Source organism: Poromitra crassiceps (genome assembly GCF_964638095.1).
Source record: "Poromitra crassiceps genome assembly, chromosome: 18".
Classification (NCBI taxonomy): domain Eukaryota; kingdom Metazoa; phylum Chordata; class Actinopteri; order Beryciformes; family Melamphaidae; genus Poromitra; species Poromitra crassiceps.
In genome coordinates, this window is record NC_139636.1 from 8,270,667 (window position 1) to 8,293,166 (window position 22,500).

General features: G+C 43.5%; 3 protein-coding genes across 4 annotated transcripts in view; 1 reads left to right on the top strand and 2 right to left on the bottom strand.

Annotated features, from left to right (window-relative positions):
- pllp (plasmolipin) overlaps nucleotides 1-15,252 on the top strand; it is a 17,115-nt gene extending 1,863 nt beyond the window's left edge. Inside the window, exons 2-4 of the mRNA XM_083654478.1 lie at nucleotides 10,945-11,121; nucleotides 11,248-11,367; nucleotides 14,313-15,252. Coding sequence (XP_083510604.1) covers nucleotides 10,945-11,121; nucleotides 11,248-11,367; nucleotides 14,313-14,420 — 405 coding nt within the window. The 3' untranslated portion in view covers nucleotides 14,421-15,252. The remainder of the gene's footprint in view (nucleotides 1-10,944; nucleotides 11,122-11,247; nucleotides 11,368-14,312) is intronic.
- Nucleotides 15,253-16,281: 1,029 nt separating this feature from the next.
- arl2bp (ADP-ribosylation factor-like 2 binding protein) lies at nucleotides 16,282-18,880 on the bottom strand. The gene is made up of 7 exons (XM_083654479.1): nucleotides 18,830-18,880; nucleotides 18,403-18,481; nucleotides 18,086-18,147; nucleotides 17,698-17,804; nucleotides 17,491-17,576; nucleotides 17,019-17,115; nucleotides 16,282-16,840 (listed from the first exon to the last, which is right to left on the bottom strand). Exons 1-7 carry the CDS (start codon nucleotides 18,846-18,848, stop codon nucleotides 16,742-16,744), a joined length of 549 nt encoding a protein of 182 aa, XP_083510605.1. The 5' UTR covers nucleotides 18,849-18,880; the 3' UTR covers nucleotides 16,282-16,741.
- Nucleotides 18,881-19,386: 506 nt separating this feature from the next.
- The window catches only part of rspry1 (ring finger and SPRY domain containing 1), an 18,626-nt gene continuing 15,512 nt past the window's right edge, over nucleotides 19,387-22,500 (bottom strand). Inside the window, exons 14-15 of one of the 2 annotated variants that reach the window (XR_014553499.1) lie at nucleotides 21,164-22,500; nucleotides 19,387-21,085 (exon numbers count right to left, since the gene is read on the bottom strand). The exon at nucleotides 21,164-22,500 is cut by the window's right edge and continues 569 nt beyond it. The gene's annotated coding sequence lies outside the window, so the exon portion shown is untranslated. The other variant, XM_083654424.1, reaches the window with a different exon arrangement.

The following is a 22,500-nucleotide window of genomic DNA, read 5'->3' on the forward strand; positions in this document are numbered from 1 at the left end:
GCTTGGACATTTCTTCACTCGCCCCATGCTGTATGAGTCACAAGCTGTGTCAGCTCTTGCTGGTCTGACTACAGATGGAGCTTGCGTCTACGTTTGTAGACACCATCTCCTGGCTGGAAACCTGTGTCTGATCATGTGCCCTGTGCTCAGCTGTCCTTCACAGATAGAGTAGAGTATCTTGCACTGCAGTATGAGCAAAGAGTTGTGTAAATACACGCATTAGAGAACGCAATTAGTTTATCTTTGAAAGTGATCTTTTAGGATGCAGGGAAATTACTTCTGTTGATCAGTGTCTGGAATGTCATACAGGTTAGCGGTAGTTAGTTTTAAACAAAGATAAGGTTTAGTGTTGCACTAAAGCTATTAGAATTGTTTGAGTTGAACCAGAGCCAACTAAAGACACATAGTTTCCCCTGTGATTCTCATAGCAGTGGTAGATGTGGTTTGATGTCCATGTCAGTATCAGCTTTGGTTATTGATATTTGATGTGAGATAATACAGAAGATGCAATAATGAAATATATACGAGGGATCAGCGTGACGTCACTTGCCACCCAGAAATGCGGAACCCCGCGGCAGCTAATAGTATGAGTTGTGTCAAACAAACGTTAATATCTCAAAAACTAGACATCACATCGCTTATATTTTGACATTCTGAGTGAGAGCAGAATTAGCTCAAGAGTTTGATGTATAATATATATGCATGTCGTGTGAAAGTTGTGTGAACTGTCTCAGTTTTTAAAATGTAAACAGAGTTAACTGGCTAGAGTCAGACACTCACGCCTCGTGCCACTTGGGCTCCATAGGGTTCCATTGCCGTTGCCACCCCCAGTGAAGCGGTTTGTTTACCAAAATGCTGCTCGGCTGATCCCTCGTATAGGCTACAGAGTGTGTGAGTACAACACCAGCTTTAAGCTATAGCCTGGGGCAAGTTTCGATGAGAGTATAGTCTGTTTGCTTTCTTTGTTTTAAACTTTCACTCATTTCCTTTCACCTTTTGTTCAATTAAATTTACAGTTCCTTCAGTCATTTCCATAATGACGCTGTAATAGTACAGTAACAAAATAGCCTATAATAAGAAATGATGAGCTGGGCAAGCTGGACAGCAGGCAGCAACTTTCTTTTCAGTAAAGGCCAGTGAATGACAGCTCCACAGGTAGCAGTAGAACAAGCTATGGCAAAATAGAAACATAGAGGCAATTTACACCTGGCATTAACATGTGTGTTCTGCCACCAGATTGCAATCAGATTGTACTTGACCACATTAACCTGATTCCATTTACACATGGCGTTAACATGCGTTTTCTGCCATCAGATTGCAATCTGATTGCAATCTGTTGGCAGAAATGGGTGTCCTCTCAATCCGCATAAAGTTGCTGTATCCAGATTGAGAGGACACATTGTGTTCAATGTGTACACAATGCATCCCTGACCACCTCCGGAGGTGGTTTGGCCGATCAGATTGCAATCCTTCTTCAATGCGTTTTCGGCGTGTTCACACCTGTACTTTCAAGTGATAAAACACAATCTGATTGCAATCTGATGGCAGAAAACACATGTTAATGCCAGGTGTAAATGGCCTCATATTGTCAATGTCTGATGAGAGGCCATTTACACCTGGCATTATTAAGAAATCTGTGTATTTTCACATAAAAATAACAGTAGATGTGCTACAAAAGGTGTTAAGCTTCCTGAATCTCTGTGAAAAAAAGGTGTGATACTAAATTTTCTTGAGCTGTAATATGTTTTTCTGCCTCTAGGTGATTACCGACCCTTGAGATAAATACAAGAGGTCCAATAAAGTGATGGCATATTTGTATGGAGCATAACTCTAGTGAATCTCCTGTTTTATGACATCCAGTCCCTCATCCAATATTGATAATAATATGCACTCAGAGGACTGTGTGTTATAAAATGCATCCAAAATATTGCTTAAGGTGTGCACTGTGCATGGTTTAGCGTAGCATATTTGACATCTATTTTGCCTAAGACTGTATGGTCCATAATGAACCTTCATTAATTACAATTAGTGGGGCTCAAAACAGCAAATTTGTTCGCTTCCGGAAAGAAGCGCCAAAATTGTAAAATAGCTTAGCTCGCTTAGCCGCTAGCCGAGCTTAGCTCGAGCTTTTTACTTCTAGGGCTTGCATTTACGCTACAAAACTCATGAAAGTGGTCCTCATGTGTGAAGATTATCCGACTGAACTCTGGTTCGCGTTTGATTAAGCCAGCGTTGCCCAGAGAGATTATTAGAAGCATCGCAGCAAAAACCCATAAAAAAAATCCCATAGACAGAAACAGTGAAGAACCAGGAAGTCCGGGACTTCCGCGTTATGACTACAAAAATACGTCATCCCTGCGGCTCTCTATTGGCATGAAGACACACACACACACACACACACACACACACACACACACACACACACACACACACACACACACACACACACACACACACACACACACACACACACACACACACACACACACACACACACACACACACACACACACACACACACACACACACACACACACACACACACACACACACACTTGACCTCCCGGTACCGGTCCGTGGCCCGGTGGTTGGGGACCACTGGAATAGACGCCTCATTTCTGTGCTGTTACTTCCAACTACCTTCAATCAGAAGAATGGCATTTTTCAAGCTTTGCTACCAGTCAAATGTTAAATAATTTAAGCATTCTGGTAAATAGCAGTCATAGCAGTGATGCCCATACGATTGTGTTCCATTTGTTTTTATTCATTCTGAAAAACACTTTAAATGTGACAAATTACTTTTGACTCCAAACTGCTCTTCAGTAATTGAGTCATCACATATAATAATCTGAACAGAAAAAGATAAATTAAATGTAAAATGAAATGAGAAATGAGCATTCACCATTTTAACCAGAACCTGTAGTCAAACCATTCCTGTATTTGACTTGAAGAAACATTGTTTTCAAGAGACATTACTTTTGCCATTAATGACCTCCACCAATTCTGTTTTCACCCGTTTGTTTGTCTGCACTGCAGGATCTCAAAACAGAACAGATTTGCACGAAACTTTGCAGAAAAGCAAGTCAAGGGTCAACTTAGAACTGATGAACTTTCCTCGCCCACAAGGGGGCACAGCAATGGGTGTGCCCAATGACAAAAAGGTGACCAACTCCCAAACCGATTCACCCAACACCACAAAACGTTGTGAAAAGGTTGCTCATGGGTCAAGGAAGAACTGATTAACTGGACAAAAGGAGGCGTGGTAATGGGTGTAGCCAATCACAAAAAAGCATTTAAGTTCCAAATGGATTCCCAACACGAAACTTTGTTGAAAAGTTGCTGGAGGCATGCACTGTACCGAGTTCCCTCTAGTTTATCTTTGTCCTATTACAATTCTCCAACAATAAAATGAATGTTACCTGAAAAACAAAAACAAAAAAACAGGAAAAAAATATATTTCCATTGAATGTATAAACTTGTCAACGAATCCTATCTGAGAAACACTAATGATTAGTCTAATCTGTGTGATTGACAGGAGAGATGATCAGAGGGGCGGTGTTTTTACCACCATCATGATGACAGGGACAAAAGACTGGGTAGAGTTTCTCAGTGAAGGTGCATCCAGTAAAGGAGTAGATAACAGCTGCAGCATTCGTAAATTTAGAAGTCTGGTTAATCAAAAATGCCTATTAACCCTTTACTATAGTTTAATCTATCCATATCTTACATACTGCAATATAATCTGGGGAGCAACTTATCCTACTCACCTTCACAAGCTTTATTTATTACAGAAAAGGTTTTGTAGAATTTCAACTTTCAGTGACTGGATTGCTCATTCAGATCCGCTCTTTAAACAGTTAAATATCTTAACAATTTTCAATTTAAATAAGTACTTAACATGTATTTTTATTTTCAATGTATTGTCCCAGGATGTTTCCACTCCCTTGCCCTGTAAAGCTTTTTTTCAGGTAAATTGCAACGTTCACAATATCAACACTAGACAAGCCAAGTTGTTACACCTCCCATTTTACCGCACTGGACTCTGTCAGTTCTCTATCAGATATAGGGGTGTCCAGATATGGAACAATATTTATCATCTTGTATCCCAGTCCAAATCTCTCAATCATTTCAAACACAAATTTAAGATCTATCTGATGAACCTAACTTAATTCTACTGCCCACATACACCCTTTCACACACAGCACACCCACACTTTTTTATGTTTTTCTTTTATTCAGTTTTATTTCTGTTTTTAATTTATTGATTGTGTATTGATAAGAGGTGACATCATGTTTACAAGCTCTCTCGGGTTTTTTAGATGTTCACCTGCACAATATGTAGGCAAATGTTTATGTTTGTTATATTATGTTTTAAATGAGTGCAAATAAATAAACTAAATAAAACAAGGCCAGGTCGAAACCTGGCATAGGGCCGTTGTACCAATTTCGGTACCACGGTAAAAAAAACAGACTGATATTTCTTGAACATATTCTCCTTTATTAAAGTATGCAACTATTTTCAATGAACAAATGGCATGTAGCCTTCAACTTTAAAACAAAACAATGTGCTTCTGCTTACTTCTTCTTACATTCAACTCTGTATGGCAGTGAGTACAGACAGTGCAACACCAGTGGCATGTAGCCGTCAAGTATTTAATTTTATTATTATATTAAATATTATAATTTAATTTATTTCACAGAATTGCTGGAATCCTTTTTTTTCAACGGTGTATATTGGTATTTGATCGATGCATAGGAATTCTGCCAATGCCCTATCACACTTTCTTGCTTCATGCGAGTCATATTTCCTCTGCTTTTCAAAAACATCAGGAATTGTCTGCTGGGTGGTCTTTTGGGCTCCGCGACTTGTGCCTTCCTCTTCATCTTCATCTCTTGCATACTGTTAAATGGAAAGTAACGTCAGTGAGATTTACTAAAATAAAGAGATGATAAAGACAACTGCACATACACACATGTAGAGTGCAAGCAATTTTATGTAGCTAGTTTTAATTCACGGACATGTTTCACCCGAAAGAAGCTTGTATTTATTTTGATGCCATGTTGAACTATGGCTAAGTCCGGCTATTAGCCGTGTCCCATAATGTTTCCATTACAAACATTGCATGCACACGTGTTACACTATGCTAGCTAACGCTGTACCAGGTATTAGCCGGGTCCCATAATGATTCCATTACAAAACACGTTACGTTAACGTTAGCGCAAACGTTTTTTGGTTACACAATGCATTGCCAGCTATCTCAAAAACGAATGTGACAGGATAAGGTCTGTTTGATATGTTGTTAAACGTGTTATTTTACACCGTTTGAAAGAAGTAACCCACCTTGAATTATTTGAACAGGTCTGGGTGCCTGTCTTTCAGCTGCTTGGCGAGATTGGATGTGCTACCCAGTTTGGTTTGGAACTCCCTTTCACACTTTTTGCAGATGGGACTTTGGGGACTGATATTTCCAAATGCGACTCTTTGCATTCTTCTTCTCAACAAGTTGAGTTGTTGGAATAGGACAGGAGCAGCCGCAACCGAATGCTGTCACATTCACAGCTGCTTTACATTAGGACAAAAAAGACGATACATGTCAACTCCTGAAAAATCGAATCAATAAATTCCTAGTCGGATCGAGAGAGGCACCAGACGGTGAAATGTCCGACGACGGCTCTTGTGGAACTCTCTGAACGAGCTAGCCACAATATTAGCCAGAGGTGCATTACCGCCACCTACCGGACTGGAAAGCGGAAAGACATTACATTGCCTGAATCCGTGCTAAAATGGTCTGGGCGACAGAGTGGAATGTAAGGGCCCTGCCGTGCATTCTGCACAACGGCCCCAAAAACTAAATAAACTAAGCATCTACGTCATAAAAGGAGACCAAACCCTCCTCTTAATCCACAAACACTCCCACCTTCTGAGGCTTCGTCTTCAGAGAGAGGAGGACAGGAGGGTCAGCAAAAGCTATGTACTCATTTCCATTCTACCATACAGACCAGATGCCATCCTCAGGGCTCAGAGGGTTTTTTCCCTTCCTGTCGATCGACTCTCTGGCCACTCCTAAAATCCACTTAGTCTTCCCTTTAACCTGAACCTCATAGTAAAATCTCCTGAAGAGAAGCTCTGCTCTGCTAAGACATGGACTTGAGAAGAAAATCTCTCTGGGTTGTCTGGGAGATTCTTCGTAACATCACCAAGATATACTTGTTTCCCATCATCAGACAGGTTGAGATTGGGATGTCTCTTTCCTGACAGTCTCCAGCCAGGCCACAGCTCGCGTCACAGTCCCCTCATATGATGAGTGATGGACACTGACCTCTGTCCAGTCCTTGGTGTGTGGAGGAGTGTTCAGGGATGGGAAGCTTTGGAGGAGGTGGAGGTGGTCTTCAGTGTGTGAGAGCTGCTCCACCTCTGCGCTTCTCTTCATCAGCTCAGAGATTTCCTGTTCCAGCTCTTTGATGAAGCCTTCAGCCTGTTTCTCTGTTGTTTTCTGCTTCTCTTCAATCGTCTCAATGAGCTCAGCCTGGCCTCTCTCCACAGACACAGACTGCCTCAGAGCAATGAAGACGTCCTTGCTGAGCTTTACTGAGTGTTTGATCTCCTGTATCTTCAGTCGTCTCTCCTGGATCTTCTGCTGAATTTCACCCTCTGTCTTCCCCAGCTCAACCTTCTTTCCTTCACATCCTTCCTTCGGAGGGACAACGTGATGTGATCTGTGGTCTGACTCAGTGCAGAACTGATAAATACACATCTGGTCCATCTTGCAGAACAGCTCCAGCAGTCCGTCGTGCTTCTTACACACCCTGTCTTCCAGGTTCTCCACAGGATCCATCAGCTTGTGTCTTTTCAGGCCTGTGACTCTCTGATGAGGCTCCAGGTGAGTCTCACAGTAGGAGGCCAGACACCCCAGGCAGGACTTATGGGCCTTCTTTTTGGGCCCAGTGCAGATGTCACAGGGAACTTCTCCTGGTTTGGCACATGGTTGGTCTGGGCAGCTGCTGGCTTTCATCTGAGCTGACTTTCTGAACTGAGCAACCGCCTTAGATAATACAGTACTGACCCCCAGGAGAGGTCTTCTTTTGTAAACGTGCCGGCACATGGGACACTGACACTGGACAGTAACATCCCAGTGCTGTGTGATGCAGGCCTTGCAGAAGGTGTGTCCACATGGTAAGCAGACTGGATCAGTGAACACATGCTGACAGATGGAGCACCGGAGCAGCTCTTCAGGTAGACTCCTGGCAGCAGACATATCTAGACACTCGGACCTAAAATGAAAGTGTGAAATAACATTGTTATACAGGATTACTGAATAACAATAGCTTAAACAAATATTTAAGTTGGATTACATAAAATAAAAAGATAAAAATATAGCTGCATATAGCTGGGGGGGGGGGGGGTGCTTGGGGGTTCCTGCGCTAAAGCTGGTAGTAATAATAATTGTAGAGTTTGTAGGTCAAACTGTAGTATGTTTTGTGCCTGACTGGTTGTTGGTATGTGGTACACTTTGTCTACTTTGTACACTTTATATATTAATTCACAAGCAAAGGCAGCACAAAAATACAAAGAATGAAACAGGTTGCATAGCTAAAACTAAGGGATTCAAAGCATGTAGGCCACTGTATTATCCACACTCTATCTATTAGCATACAGCATCAGCATTGATTAGTTGACACAGACAGACAGACAGACACTCAGACACACAAGTTACTTGCCTCCTTGCTGTTGTGGAGTGGATGAGGTACTGCGAGAGCTGATGTTATGTAGAGGAAGGATGAGCTACTTTACTTTCCTCCTTGCTGTTGTAGAGTGGATGAGGTACTGGGAGAGCTGATGTTATGTAGAGGAAGGATGACATCATAGATGACATCATCAGTGATGTCACAAGACTGATGACATCATTGATGACATCATCAGTGATGTCACAAGACTGATGACATCATTGATGACATCATCAGTGATGTCACAAGGCTGATGACATCATCAGTGATGTCACAATGCACGACCACATTTTGATGTGGAATCACATCATGATTGACAACATCTATTTCAGATGTCTCAATTGAAGCTCCTTTGGTGCATAAAATATAATTATTATGACACTTGTGAATAATATATAGATTCCCTAATGTTCTCTGAGCACATCAAACTGGAGTCCATAATGTGTCTCTGTTTCCTGATGCTTAAACGTGGGAGGCACTGCACAGAGAGCTTGATGAAGAGAAGGTCAAGTCCTTTTAGCTGCTGACTCAGGAAACTGCTCTGTTCTCCTGCTCCTCGATCTAACAGCAGCTTTTGACACAGTCGCTCCTCCTCATTAACAGGTCAAACCAATGGGTAGGGGTCTCTGGCTCTGCTTTAAACTGGTTTACTTCATACCTATCCAACAGATCTTTCGGTGTCTCTATTAGTAACTCATCCTCTTCATCTACCCCCCTGTTCTTTGGTGTCCCCCAAGGTTCCATACTCGGTACACACATCGGTACGGTACATACACATACATCTCTTTTCACTTTTATGCGGACGATACACAAATCTACCTCCCCCTAGAGCCTAACAATTACAACAAACTGACCGACCTCAATAACTGTCTTCAAGACATCAAATCCTGGATGGCTACAAACTTTCTCCAACTCAATCAAAATAAAACTGAGGTGATGCTATTTGGACCCCAGCATTTGATCAACATGATCTTCCCTCATCTTGGTCCATTGGCCTCCTCTGTTAAACCTCTTGCAAAAAATCTTGGAGTAATTTTCGATTCAGGTTTAAAATTTGACAAACAAATCAATCGGGTAGTAAAATTTAGCCTTTGTTCACACCTGGCGCTTAACATAAGCAGAGCTGAAGCTTGAGGGAGACTCAAGCTGAGCCGACGCTTAACCGGTCACACAAGAAGCCTTCTCTTTTCCTCAACGTCTTGATTGATTGATTGATTGATTGATTGATTGATTGATTGATTGATTGACTGAAGTCCAGTAGAAGAAGGGGTATAGGTCAGGGTCAATACATGGCTGTAGTAGATGATAGTTACAGTTAATAGTTCACTTTGTTACTATGTAAAACTGGGTTAACTTATAACCGCAGTGTCCCTCTTGTGCAGAATGGAGTTCTTTGTTAAGATGGGTGCCTTGTAAAGGTCAACCTTTGAGCGCCTCCCTAATGTGTGTGTGTGTGTGTGTGTGTGTGTGTGTGTGTGTGTGTGTGTGTGTGTGTGTGTGTGTGTGTGTGTGTGTGTGTGTGTGTGTGTGTGTGTGTAAATTGAAACATAATCTCTGCATACATAATAGACCATCCTATCACATCAAGTGGGAGAGGGGGAGTGAGAGACATTAAAGAGCCACATCAAATCAACATCCTCGTAACAGGAAGCAAGGGTTTATGGGAAATGTAGTCTTGATTTTCAGAAACACCGGCACTACTGTAGCACTGGCTGGGAAATAATGCCATTTGATGATCATACATCCCCCTCTCTCTCATTGCTTCTTCAGTGGGACATACCATCACATCCAGTAATAAGCTATGTAACCTCTCACTGCTTCTTCAGTGGGACATACCATCACATCCAGTAATAAGCTATGTAACCTCTCACTGCTTCTTCAGTGGGACATACCATAACATCCAGTAATAAGCTATGTAACCTCCCACTGCTTCTTCAGTGGGACATACCATCACATCCAGTAATAAGCTATGTAACCTATCACTGCTTCTTCACTGGGACATACCATCACATCCAGTAATAAGCTATGTAACCTATCACTGCTTCTTCACTGGGACATACCATCACATCCAGTAATAAGCTATGTAACCTATCACTGCTTCTTCACTGGGACATACCATCACATCCAGTAATAAACTATGTAACCGCTCACTGCTTCTTCAGTGGGACATACCATCACATCCAGTAATAAGCTATGTAACCTCTCACTGCTTCTTCAGTGGGACATACCATCACATCCAGTAATAAGCTATGTAACCTCTCACTGCTTCTTCAGTGGGACATACCACAACATCCAGTAATAAGCTATGTAACCTCTCACTGCTTCTTCAGTGGGACATACCATCACATGCAGTAATAAGCTATGTAACCTCTCACTGCTTCTTCAGTGGGACATACCACAACATCCAGTAATAAGCTATGTAACCTCTCACTGCTTCTTCAGTGGGACATACCACAACATCCAGTAATAAGCTGTGTAACCTCCCACTGCTTCTTCAGTGGGACATACCACAACATCCAGTAATAAGCTGTGTAACCTCTCACTGCTTCTTCAGTGGGACATACCACAACATCCAGTAATAAGCTATGTAACCTCTCACTGCTTCTTCAGTGGGACATACCACAACATCCAGTAATAAGCTATGTCACCTCTCACTGCTTCTTCAGTGGGACATACCATAACATCCAGTAATAAGCTATGTAACCTCTCACTGCTTCTTCAGTGGGACATACCATCACATCCAGTAATAAGCTATGTAACCTCTCACTGCTTCTTCAGTGGGACATACCATCACATCCAGTAATAAGCTATGTAACCTCCCACTGCTTCTTCAGTGGGACATACCATAACATCCAGTAATAAGCTATGTAACCTCTCACTGCTTCTTCAGTGGGACATACCATCACATCCAGTAATAAGCTATGTAACCTCTCACTGCTTCTTCAGTGGGACATACCATCACATCCAGTAATAAGCTATGTAACCTCTCACTGCTTCTTCAGTGGGACATACCATCACATCCAGTAATAAGCTATGTAACCGCTCACTGCTTCTTCAGTGGGACATACCATCACATCCAGTAATAAGCTATGTAACCTCTCACTGCTTCTTCAGTGGGACATACCATCACATCCAGTAATAAGCTATGTAACCGCTCACTGCTTCTTCAGTGGGACATACCATCACATCCAGTAATAAGCTATGTAACCTGTCTCTGCAGGTTCTGGGGCTGCTCCACTGGGCATTGATAGCAGGCTCCTACTACTACACGGTGGTGCCGGCGTACGGCTGGGTGATGTTTGTGGCCGTAACACTGTGGATCCTCACCACCATCCTCTTCTTCATGCTCCTCTTCGGTGTCCAGAGGAAACTCCCCTCTGTCCCATGGACCCTGACGGTGTGTGTGCGTGTGTGTGCGCGCACGCGTGTATGCGTGTTTGAATTTACTTCCAGTGTCTCCACATACAAAACATGTTTTATGTTGATTGCTGATGTACTGACGTTGTCTCCTCCTGTCTGCTAGCTGATGTTGTACAACGCCATCGCCACCGTTCTCTATCTGACCGCCTTCCTGGCCAACGCAGCAAATGTCCACCCGTTCAGCCTCTTCACCTACGCCTATGGAAATCTGGCAGCCGCCGCTGTAAGACCCTAACACCTGACCTCTCTCTCTCTCTCTCTCTCTCTCTCTCTCACACACACACACACACACACACACACACACACACACACACACACACACACACACACACACACACACACACACACACACACACACACACACACACACACACACACACACACACACACACACACACACACACACACACAGTACACTGGCCGGGCCGAGGGCCAAATACGGTATATGCACAGTATTCAAGTCAAGCAAGTTCACTTTGTGTTTTTTCATTCACCGAACGATGACAGTTTGTAGACAAGCCCCAAGTAGGAACTACGCAGGCGGAACTAATGTTTTCAGAAGTGAAACAAAATCTTTAGAGTACAGTACAACTGTATTGTACACACACACACACACACACACACACACACACACACACACACACACACACACACACACACACACACACACACACACACACACACACACACACACACACACACACAGGTCTGAGGTAAGAATGTGGCAGGGAGGAAGCAGTGGAAAATGAAGCTGAAGTTCTTCTTACACCAGGATGTTCTTCACAACCGTTGTGGTCACACCGTGCGTGTGTGTGTGTGTGTGTGTGTGTGTGTGTGTGTGTGTGTGTGTGTGCGTGCGTACGCATGTGCGTGTGTGTGTACGCATGTGCGTGTGCGTGTGTGTGTGTGTGTGTGTGTACGCGTGTGCGTGTGTGTACGCGTGTGCGTGTGCGTGTGTGTGTGACCACAACGTTGTGTAAGAAGTGTAATATCCTGGAAACTATAAAAGAAGGAAGGGTCATTACATCATACCAACGTTCTAATTCGCTGGAAGAGAGGCTTTGGATCAAATCCAAAAGTACTGTAGCACACGGATCAAGTGTATATAGGCTATAGAAACTTTTATTGAACTAACGTTTCGACGCATCTTCATCAGAGTCCTGAATAACAATGACATTCAGAGCACCGGACCAGCCTGCTGGGCTGCTTGGGCCGAAGCGCACCTACAGTATAAGCACACTAAAACCAAACACATCTAGCCTACATTATCTGACCTTTGATGAAGAAATGCCTCTACCAAATGAAAGAACACACTTCAGGGAATACTGACTGATTTTCATATTTTTAATATATATTTATATTATTCATTGTTAAAAGTTTCTGATAGCCAGTTTTTAGGCTACCAATGCACAATTAATAATCAGAGGTTTTTAAAAGTTTCATTTGAATACATGATATCTCACTACTATAATAAGGTGAGAGGTTGCTAGGCCCCCAATTGCTCAACTGCGCACGCGCAAAGTGTGTGAACTGCGTCTGCAAGCACGCAAAGCGTGCAAGAGCTCAAAGGCGAAACCAATGGCGCACTGTAGAAATTAGCGCTGCCAGTCGAGCGGGCGAGCATGCGTAGTGTGCGAGCTGCGCAGCATGAGCGTGCGAGCTGCGTAACGTGTGAGCTGCGTAGTGTGCGATGTGCGAGTTGCGTAAAGTGCGAGCTGCGTAAACGTGCGAGCTGCGTAGTGTGCGACGTGCGAGCTGCGTGCAAGCTGCATGCGTAGCGTGCGAGCTGCGTAACGTGCGAGCTGCATGCGTAGCGTGTGGGCTGCGTAGCGTGTGGGCTGCGTAGCGTGCGAGCTGCGTAACGTACGTGCGAGCTGCATAGCGTGCGAGCTGCATAGCGTGTGAGCTCCGTGCGCTGGAGATACTGGAAATGAGTGCTCTTTTTTATAGCTCCCATAACATAAGCTAGGCTACTAATAGCCCTGTCAAAAAATAAAAGCAAAAAAAATAATCTTATATTCGATTCGACTTTTTTCGATTTACTTTTTGTTTTTGCTATAAGTGAAATGTTTTATGGTCACTCACGATTCTCTGGAAGACTGTTTGGTTTGGTTCCAGCCTTAAAACTCGTTATATATGGATCTTTTTTCAAAATGTCTATGGAGAAAATGAATGGGGAATTCACTTCTGGGGCAAAAAACATCAAATGACTGTTGAGCCCTATTGGGGAAAAAAACTTGAGTCAACAGCTTTGCATCCGGCCCTCAGCTGGTTTCTGTCACTTTCTAAGGCTGCTAGATGTTCCAGTTGCTCCAGGCCAGTGTCTTCCATCCATCCATCCATCTCTCCATCCATCTCTTCCTACCCTATCCCTCACTACCTCCAATCATTTTCCGTCTCATCTAAAGTCTGCACACTGTGTAGGAGGCCGCACTTGGCAGTTTTCTTCTGTGTCCTCCCTCCCTCCACTATGACACACTGTTTGGCTAGTAGGGGTGTTCCCGTGTTTACTTACCAGGCTGTGGCAGGCAGGCCGGGAGCTAAAGTCCAGATACCTTTGCTGCATGTCTACCTCTCTGCCTCCCTTCTGCTGCTCCATCAAGTGGATGTTTGAGAGAACACACGCACGCACGCACACACACACACACACACACACACACACACACACACACACACACACACACACACACACACACACACACACACACACACAGGAAATAGAGGTGAGATATTTTATGGTCTGGTCCACTGGCCAGAGTCCATGTTAGTTTACAGGTAGCACATGACCAGATTTCTCTCTCTGTCACATGCACGGACACACACACACACACACACACACACACACACACACATGTGCGCACACACACCTGGCCTCTCACCCTGTAGGCATATATAGCCCTGATAGGGTTTTGTGCCCTATCTATAGCTGCTTTACTGCCTTTAAAAGCCGTATAGGGCAGACTTACAACTAATGGAGGTGTGTTAGTCAACATCATCAGCAGCTATATCAGAGATATGAACCTACTGTATGTGGATGAGTGGCAGTACCAGACCTTTGCCCTGCTCTTTGAGGACCCACAGGAGGAATAACATGCTCTCTCTCTCTCTCTCTCTGTCTCAGGATGAATAACATGCTCTCTCTCTCTCTCTCTCTGTCTGTATCTGCAGTTCTTCGGGGCGGTGGTGACCTTAGCGTACGGTGCCAGTGCCTTCTTCTCCTACATGGAATGGAAGGGCGACGGAGGAAACGCTGCCACCAGCACAGTGCCTCCATAGGAGTCAAACCGCTCCCGGGAATCCTGTTTCCCCTCATGACTCACAGGCCCGACCCAACCCGAGTCAAACCAACCCGCTCCCGGGAATCCTGTTTCCCCTCGTGACTCAGGCACGACACGACCCAACCTGGACTTCAAAGTTTGCATCCAAATGTGAAACTGAAAACTGAGACACACAACTCACTGGCTCATTCCCTATATCCTCTGTCCCAATGTCACATTTGAGATGAGCGGTCGTTGCACAAGAGCAGGATGAACTCGATGTGAACACAGATTTATACCATCAAATATCTTGAAATAATAACAGATATACAGGCCTTTCAGGTGACAATCTTCCATGGGTTCACCAGAAAAGTGCTAATAATCTCCAGTAGGCTAAAATATGAATAACTTGTGCTGTTGTATGAAAACATGACCTGTTCCTGCCTGTGTACATTTGGAAGACAAATAGATGATTGAGATGGAACTGAAGTTTCTAGAAAATAAGTAGTCCCCCCCCCCTATTTAATATTACCGCAAATTTGACAGCCTGACAAAATACTTGTCTGGGCTCTATGATGCAGAAAGTGCAGAAATAGCATCTCATTAAATGACCGCCCCCCCCCCCTCCTCCATTTTCTCTCCAATTGTATTTGGCCAATTCCCCCTTGTGTCCCAGTCATTGCTCCACCCCCTCTAATCTGGGGAGAGCTGTAGGCTTGCATGTTTCCTCTGATACATGTACAGTCCTCTGATACATGTACAGTCACCAGACGCTTCTTTTCGCCTGAAAGCGATGAGTTTTACCAGCAGGATGTAGCGCTTGGGAGGATCGCGCTATACCCCCCAGTTCCCCTCCCCCCTGAGCAGGCTGACCAGAGGAGGCACTAGTGCAGCGACCAGGACACACACCCATAATGAGGGCTTCCCACACCCGCAGACACAGCCAATTGTGTCTGTATGGACGCCCAACAAAGCCGGAGGTAACACAAGGGCTCGAACCAGCGACCCTCAGGTTGGTAGGCAGGGAATCTACCTGCTGCACTACCCGGACGGCCATCCTTGCATCCAAGCACATGAATGTTGGGATCCCAACCCATAGCTGAAGAAAAAAGACTCTTTAATGTTAGACTTCGGTATCTATTGAAATGCTGTTTGTTTAGCATTCCCTGTTTACAGCCATTTGCTTTGTGGTTGTTGCTATTCTAGCTTATCTGCTGTACCGACATCATAACATGCCTGAGTCACGTGTGTGTAGTGTCTAAATCGCCTTTATGATGCTCTAGTCTCGCTTGCCAGACTTCTCTCCCTGCAGGGAGAGAGGTCTGGCTGCATGGAAACAGGCTGCTGGTATAAGCTCTACCATTGGTGCCGTCCATTTCAGTCGGCAGCTGAAGAAAATCCCTTTCCTGTCGAATCTGTCGATCCCAAATGCCTGCTAGCAACGCTAGCTCGTTGCTACATGCTGAAAACAATTGAATCTGGAATGTGCCTGCTTGGTACTTTTGGTGTTTGGTTGTAAAGGTAAACGGAGCCTTCCCCCCCTGCTATACCAGAGTGCCAGCCTGTACAGCCAGACTCTCCCCCGTTGTAGGGAGAGTCTGGCAAGCGAGACTACTGATGCCCAGATACAGGTGTTGCTCTTAGCAGCCGTGTAAAAAAAAAAAGCTTTTCTTTACGGATTTATATGAACCTCTGCTCGACTCCTGTTGTATATAACCTGACGCTGCCAGATGGGGGCGGTATTGTTATGTTGTATGTGCTTTATGAAATATAATATTCTTTTATACCAAGAATGTGAATATTGGAAATGTGGAAATGTGTGGTGGGTGCTGCACCTCAACCAGGCACTCTTTCAAATAAAGCCGCTGGTGATTTTAAGGATAGATCTTTATTTGAAAAACATCTCTATTTACAATCAAATATGACAACCAATATTTACATTACAAAACAGTACCATTAATATGCTTCATTAGCAATTACAACTGCTGTTAAAACAAGTAGAAAACACTTAAACATACTGAAAAACTGTAGACTCGACTTTTAAATTAACTTGCACAAATTACACATCACTTAGACACGCGCACACACACACAATACATTAGAATCATACAATACATAGGCACAAATCATGACCCACTGAGTTTACAAACTGACCAAATAATGTTAGTTTTGATGTCATTTCATAAAAGTGACAGAAATGCTTCTCTTTGCTGATGATTAAGACACAAACATTCAAAGCAAAGAGAGCAGATCAGCTTATTTATTTCAGTTGAACAAAATGACTTGAAGCAATCATTAACCCAGGTGTGTGTGTGTGTGTCGTGTGTGTGTGTGTGTGTGTCACTGCGATCCAGTGGAGCTGACATGTTTGTAGCCAGCAGAGCACAGGGGTGTGACGAGCAGTCCTTGGCTCAGGTCTAGACCTCTGCCCTCCTTCTCCTACAAACACACAGATTCATGCTCCGAAGTTATGAGTGTTATTAAACAAAACCTGACAGGCTCAGGACAGCTCACAATAGGCTTAATCATGATGTACACCTGTAGGACAGCTCAACATGGGAATAGGATCGATTGGGAAACCAGAGGCAAAAAGCAAAGAGGCCTGCGGACAACTCACCGATCTGTAATCCAGAAACATCTCCTTGAAAGCTATGAAGTCAGTGAAAGTCAGCAACATGTCGAAGATGTCGCTTGGCACCTCCTCTTTGTGCTCCCTGAAGAGGGGGAGAGAGACTGAATTATTATATTACATTATATTTTAGAGGTACTAGTGTGCCACCTAGTGTCCTACTATGGAATAATATGCAACGTGCAGCCGGTTCTGATCATCAGGATCAGAAACCGGATAATCCTCTGAGGTTGTTCGCTATTTTTACATCCTAAAAGTAACTAGTAACTAGTCCATTTAAATTTCAGTTATAAAATTTAGTAATTAGTTATAAAACTAGTTACTGCAAAAAGTAGTGGAATTATAACTAGTTACTCCCAACACTGGTCTCCAATTCAATTAACATGACTGAATTCTGCTAGGAGGGATGTTATACAGCCAGCACAAAATGGCTTCAGGTGAGAGCGAAAGCTAGTCTTACATGAGCAGCTCGATGAAGGCGCTCATGCTGAAGTTGGGGATCCTCTCCATCAGCTGTTGTTCCAGGTGTTTCTCCAGCAGGTCTACCTACAGGAGTCACCCACAGCAAACATTCACACTTTGGCTCACCGGATGCTGACCTAAAACTACTTTACTTGCCAAGCATAATTTTAGATCGGGTTATAGAGCTGAACAGCGAGCAACGCACGTATTCGTTGAAGATGGGTGTGTAGCTGAGCTTGTTCTCCTCAGAGTCATCAAACTCCAGGTAGTGTTTCTCCATGAAGCTCTGCTGAAGCTGCTGGAACTCCTCCTCTATGAGAGGAGAAGGACAGCTCAGTTACTTGGGGGGGTACTCATAATAGGATTTCTCCTCAAGAGAGAGAGTCTATCACATTTTTGCATGATTTCTTTCTAAATAAGCCTGAACATTCCATGCAATCCAACGAGACAATCAAATCTTTCCTTAATGTCACATTGCTCTGAAATTCAGCTTTCACAAATAGTGTGCCTTGTAACACAATACTAATACAAAGAGAAGTCTTACCAGTGTTACCATATTGTATTATAAAACAGTTTGATCACTATTATCCTACCCATGATAATGTCCTCGATGCTGCCAACAACAGCATCAAAAGCAGCATCTGCAGCTGATGAACTGGAGGGAGAAAAACAGACAAAGCCCATATCACTTATATAGACTAACAATAGCAGTAAGTAATAATTATGATATTAATTGGTCCTGTACCATACTGCCACAGTAGCCCTACGGTAAATCCATCTATTCGTGTGGGTCTGCTGGTTGAACACCACACACAGTAGTATGGGTTGACTGTTTTCTCACTGCTTTCAGTCTGACAGGCAGGCTGCAGAAATACTCAGAAGTGACACATACACACGAATAAACACATACTTGGAGATAGCAAAGTTCTCCTCGTCCTCCATGTCAACCATCTCAACGATGTTAACGTGATTTCCACAGCCCAGGACGTCTGGTGACAAGAGGGGAGGCGACAGTGGTGGTTTGGTAAGAACAAACACAGTTAGCAGTTAAAAGTTCAATAAGATAGCCGTATTATCGACTGACTAACTTCTACGATCAATTTCAAATTACTAGTCTGTCACACATACACAGCAGAGCAATGGTCATTATTTAACGCTAGCTGACTGGCTAACGATAACGTTAGCTAAGCTAATCTTCTATGAGCTAACACGCATTTCGAAATGAGACATTGACGTCAGCAGATATAGCTTACATTTCCCCAACTGGTGGCGGTATTTCCAAACTCACTTTAGCTGCTCTAGAGTCATTTAAAACATACATAGCGTTTTACACTTACTTCGCTCCTTGATATCCATGATACTGCAGATAAAATACTGTCGTAGTGTTGTTGTCAAGGAAACGGAGAACAAGTGTGCACCGTTCCGTTCCGTCCGACAGAACAAAAAAAACTCAGCTCGTTAGTTCCACCAGGAGCAGGCCAGAGCCTTGGCTGGTACTAGGTAGGCAGAGTTGGAAAGACTTTTTCTATCAAATCTATTGCCGATTACTGTGTAATGTAACAACCAACTCCTAAAACTCAGAAACGACACGACAGATTTTATACATTGGGGTTAATTTGCCTCCAAATCCATAGGACATGCAAACAACCTAGCCATAACACCATAAGCATTTCCTCTGGGGATTATCGCTATGGCCTGTGATTTGAATAATGTAAGAATTAACATCTAATTACATCTATTTATTTCAAGAGGTCAGTCTATCTAATTGTGCATCTCAAAATCTATGGGTTATTTTTTTCTCCTAACAAATGTAATCCAACAAATGCTTTTTTTTTTATTGTAAAGTGTGATCTCATTTTGAGATGTCAAATAAGTGGTGAGACAAAAATCACATGAACATACATTTAATACAAATATCACAATCCAGCAAACGACAATTCTTCAGTAAATCACATCTTTGGGAACCCTGGGGCAAAATTCCTTTATAAATGTTTAAATACAACTTGCACCTTTTTCTTTAGTCCTGAACTTCACCTCCAGCCATAGATGCAACTTATATTTTTTTCTCACCGTACAAGGTGCTCTGGGTAGTACAAGGTAGCAAACAGTGACCAGACAATGCTGTTTCATACTGAGAGATGCATGATATCTTCAAATCACTCCAGTATAGTTGGAATGATTTTACAGATCCAGTTCATGCTATTTAGTGGAGCAAGAGCTGTTCCAGATTCCTTTAATAAACAATTTGACCAAAGAAAATTCTAAATTATTGAGCATCATTCATCTGAAACATCTTCAATTGAGCGTTTAAAATTGTACACAAATATAATTTTTCTTGAATCACAATTACTCGCGTTCATTTCGCCCCCCAACACACGTTCGGTCAGGAACCCTTTTCGTCACTTCTTCACGTCAGGCAGTTAGTCCTCCTGGTGGTTGGTTAGGGTTAGGCACTGGTAGCCACTTGGTTGGGGTTAGGGTTTGGACAATCACAAAGAGAGATTAGGGGTTTGGATATGGGTCAAGGTTGGGGGATGGACGCCCTGCAGCCAGGTAGGCTAAGCCCCCAGCCCAGGGGTTCTGAATGGCAGCCTTTCCAACACCGGGTCTAGTTGGCGGTTAAAAGCCCCCGGTAGCCCGGTGCTTCTCCACAAGCCTTCATTTAACCTGAGGGACCGCCTCATTTCCCAGAATTCAAGGTCACGTGACTAACGTTGCCGTGCCCACGCCCTTGCCTACATCGTTGCTTTCTAACGACAGATGGCTGCCGTTCTCTTCAGGGAGGAACGACAAGGGGTGCGTTCCTGACCGAACGTTACGTTTTTGACGAGCTGGGAGTGAAAATGGGTTGATTTCACCACCCGTCCGCAGAATACAACCGTTATTCAGTCAACCGGGAGATGCTTCAAGTAAAGGACGGAGAGAAAGAGAGAGCTGAGAAGACGGGAGAGGGAGGGACACAGCAACAAGAGAGCAGACATAGAGCAGCAGAGAGATGTGCTTTGTTGTTAAGTAACAGAACGCATGAAGAGGGGAAACCACATGTTGCTCAGTCCCGCCCACTCTCACTTTGTGCAAACCTGGAAGTTACTGTACCGCTCCGACTAACTTGCTTCGTCTCAATTCTGTTCTGTACGTTCACAATCCCAAGTGTGCAACAGGGATAAATGTGCTGTGAAAAATGACGACTACAGTCACTCCATACTTCCGCCCATTTCACAGGGCAGCACTGTAGGTCGTTTTTTTTATCTACCAATTCAATGGTAGTATTTTTGGAAATGTGTCCCCAATCAACCCCAGAAAACAATGACATTTAAGAGGAAACCTGGGACTTTCTGTCTGAGTTGGACTTTCTGACATTGAGGGGAAAATCCCCCCCAGTAAACCATTTTATAAATGAGTTTTTAAACAACTTTGTACAAGACAGAGTTCCAAGCGGGCAAACGGACTTACTATCACCAAAACCGGTCACGTTTCTACATCAGCGTTCACCATTACAAAAATGATAGTTCAATCACATCCTGTGGTTTGAATGTCTGTTTGAATCACTGACCGCATGTGTCTGCCATCACAAACCCTTAACCCATTGATACCTGATGCAGCATTTGTGTGTGTATCCACATGCATGATACCTGATGCAGCATTTGTGTGTGTATCCACACGCATGATACCTGATGCAGCATTTGTGTGTGTATCCACACGCAAATGCTGCAATCAGGTATCAATGGGTTAATGAAAACGAGAGCACTGCAGATACACACGGAAAACTGAGCAGAAGAAGGTCACTGGTTTTTGGTTGTTGGCAATCTCAAGTTCTGATGCGTCTGACCCTCTATGGTTAGTCTCTTAAAACAGACTGTCTCATCTACATCCGGGCAAATGCAGCTATACACAGTCTGTACGTTACACCCCCAGAACATGCACGTGGAAGTTGGGAAAAAAAACCTTCAGACAGGAAAGAAGTTTGACGGAATCCGACCAATCACGACACGTGTGTCCACGAAAAATGCGGCATATTGGATTCTGATTAGACTAATGAGCGGAAGACCCGCCTTTCTGCGATTCTGATTGGACTAATGAGCGGAAAACCCGCCTTTCTACTTCCCATTCCGGTTGGTGCATGATTCTCCCCCACGAAGTACAGACGGTATGGCGGAAGCATTTGAAAATTGCGGAAGCCAACTGGTCTGTTCTAAGAGACTACTCTATGGTGGAACTGGTCTGTTCTAAGAGACGACTCTATGGTGGAACCACAAAGGTTTGGCGTCAACTAAGGCAATCCCGCACGACATATAGAAGGTCAGGGTGACAATTTGAACGGGATATTTTCTCCTCCCTCCTCGGAGGCTTTGAAAGCGATTATGCACAATTTAAGGGACAGAAAATGTGCTTAAATGTACCGAGACATTTTCTATCAATTCTAATCCCACCCTTACAAACTCATCCATATGTTGGTTTACTTGTTGTAGTTGCTATATATTGATTTTAGATTGAGGGATGTGAGCAGAGAGGAGGAAGCCGCGTGTGCTGGAAATCAGTTGGCTCTGATATCAGCGCCAGTATTTTTGAAAGCTCATTTCATGACAGTAGAGTCGATTTTCTACTTATCTAGAAATATCGCGCGCTTTGCTTTACTGAACCGAATCAGACCGTGTTCAACTTAGATCATCGATATAAATAACTATGAGAAAGCGGTTCTTGTACGAATCCAAGATTGTGACGCTTTTCGACACCTTTGATGCCTCAAGAATTGACATCGATAGAAAAGAAAAATCAGTGTTTTTATCGAAAGGTGTGTTTGATCCCCGGCCCTAACTAGGGGCAACCCAATCGGTACAGACAGTAAAACTGACCAAAGGATAGGTGTCGGTACAGAAACAACATTCAGATTCCCTAACATTCTGCAAAAGACGACGACGATGCTACCTTGAAAACATCCAAGTTTGCATATCTACACCCAGAATTATGAAAAGAGAGATACTGTATATCTGAAATAATTTCTCTGTAC

What these genes read in the sequence shown, in the direction of transcription:
- arl2bp (XM_083654479.1), bottom strand. An exon ending in GAGAACTTTGCTATCTCCAA is followed by an intron (nt 18,148 to 18,402) that starts GTATGTGTTTAT and finishes TTCTCCCTCCAG; the next exon opens with TTCATCAGCTGCAGATGCTG. An exon ending in CATCGAGGACATTATCATGG is followed by an intron (nt 17,805 to 18,085) that starts GTAGGATAATAG and finishes CTCCTCTCATAG; the next exon opens with AGGAGGAGTTCCAGCAGCTT.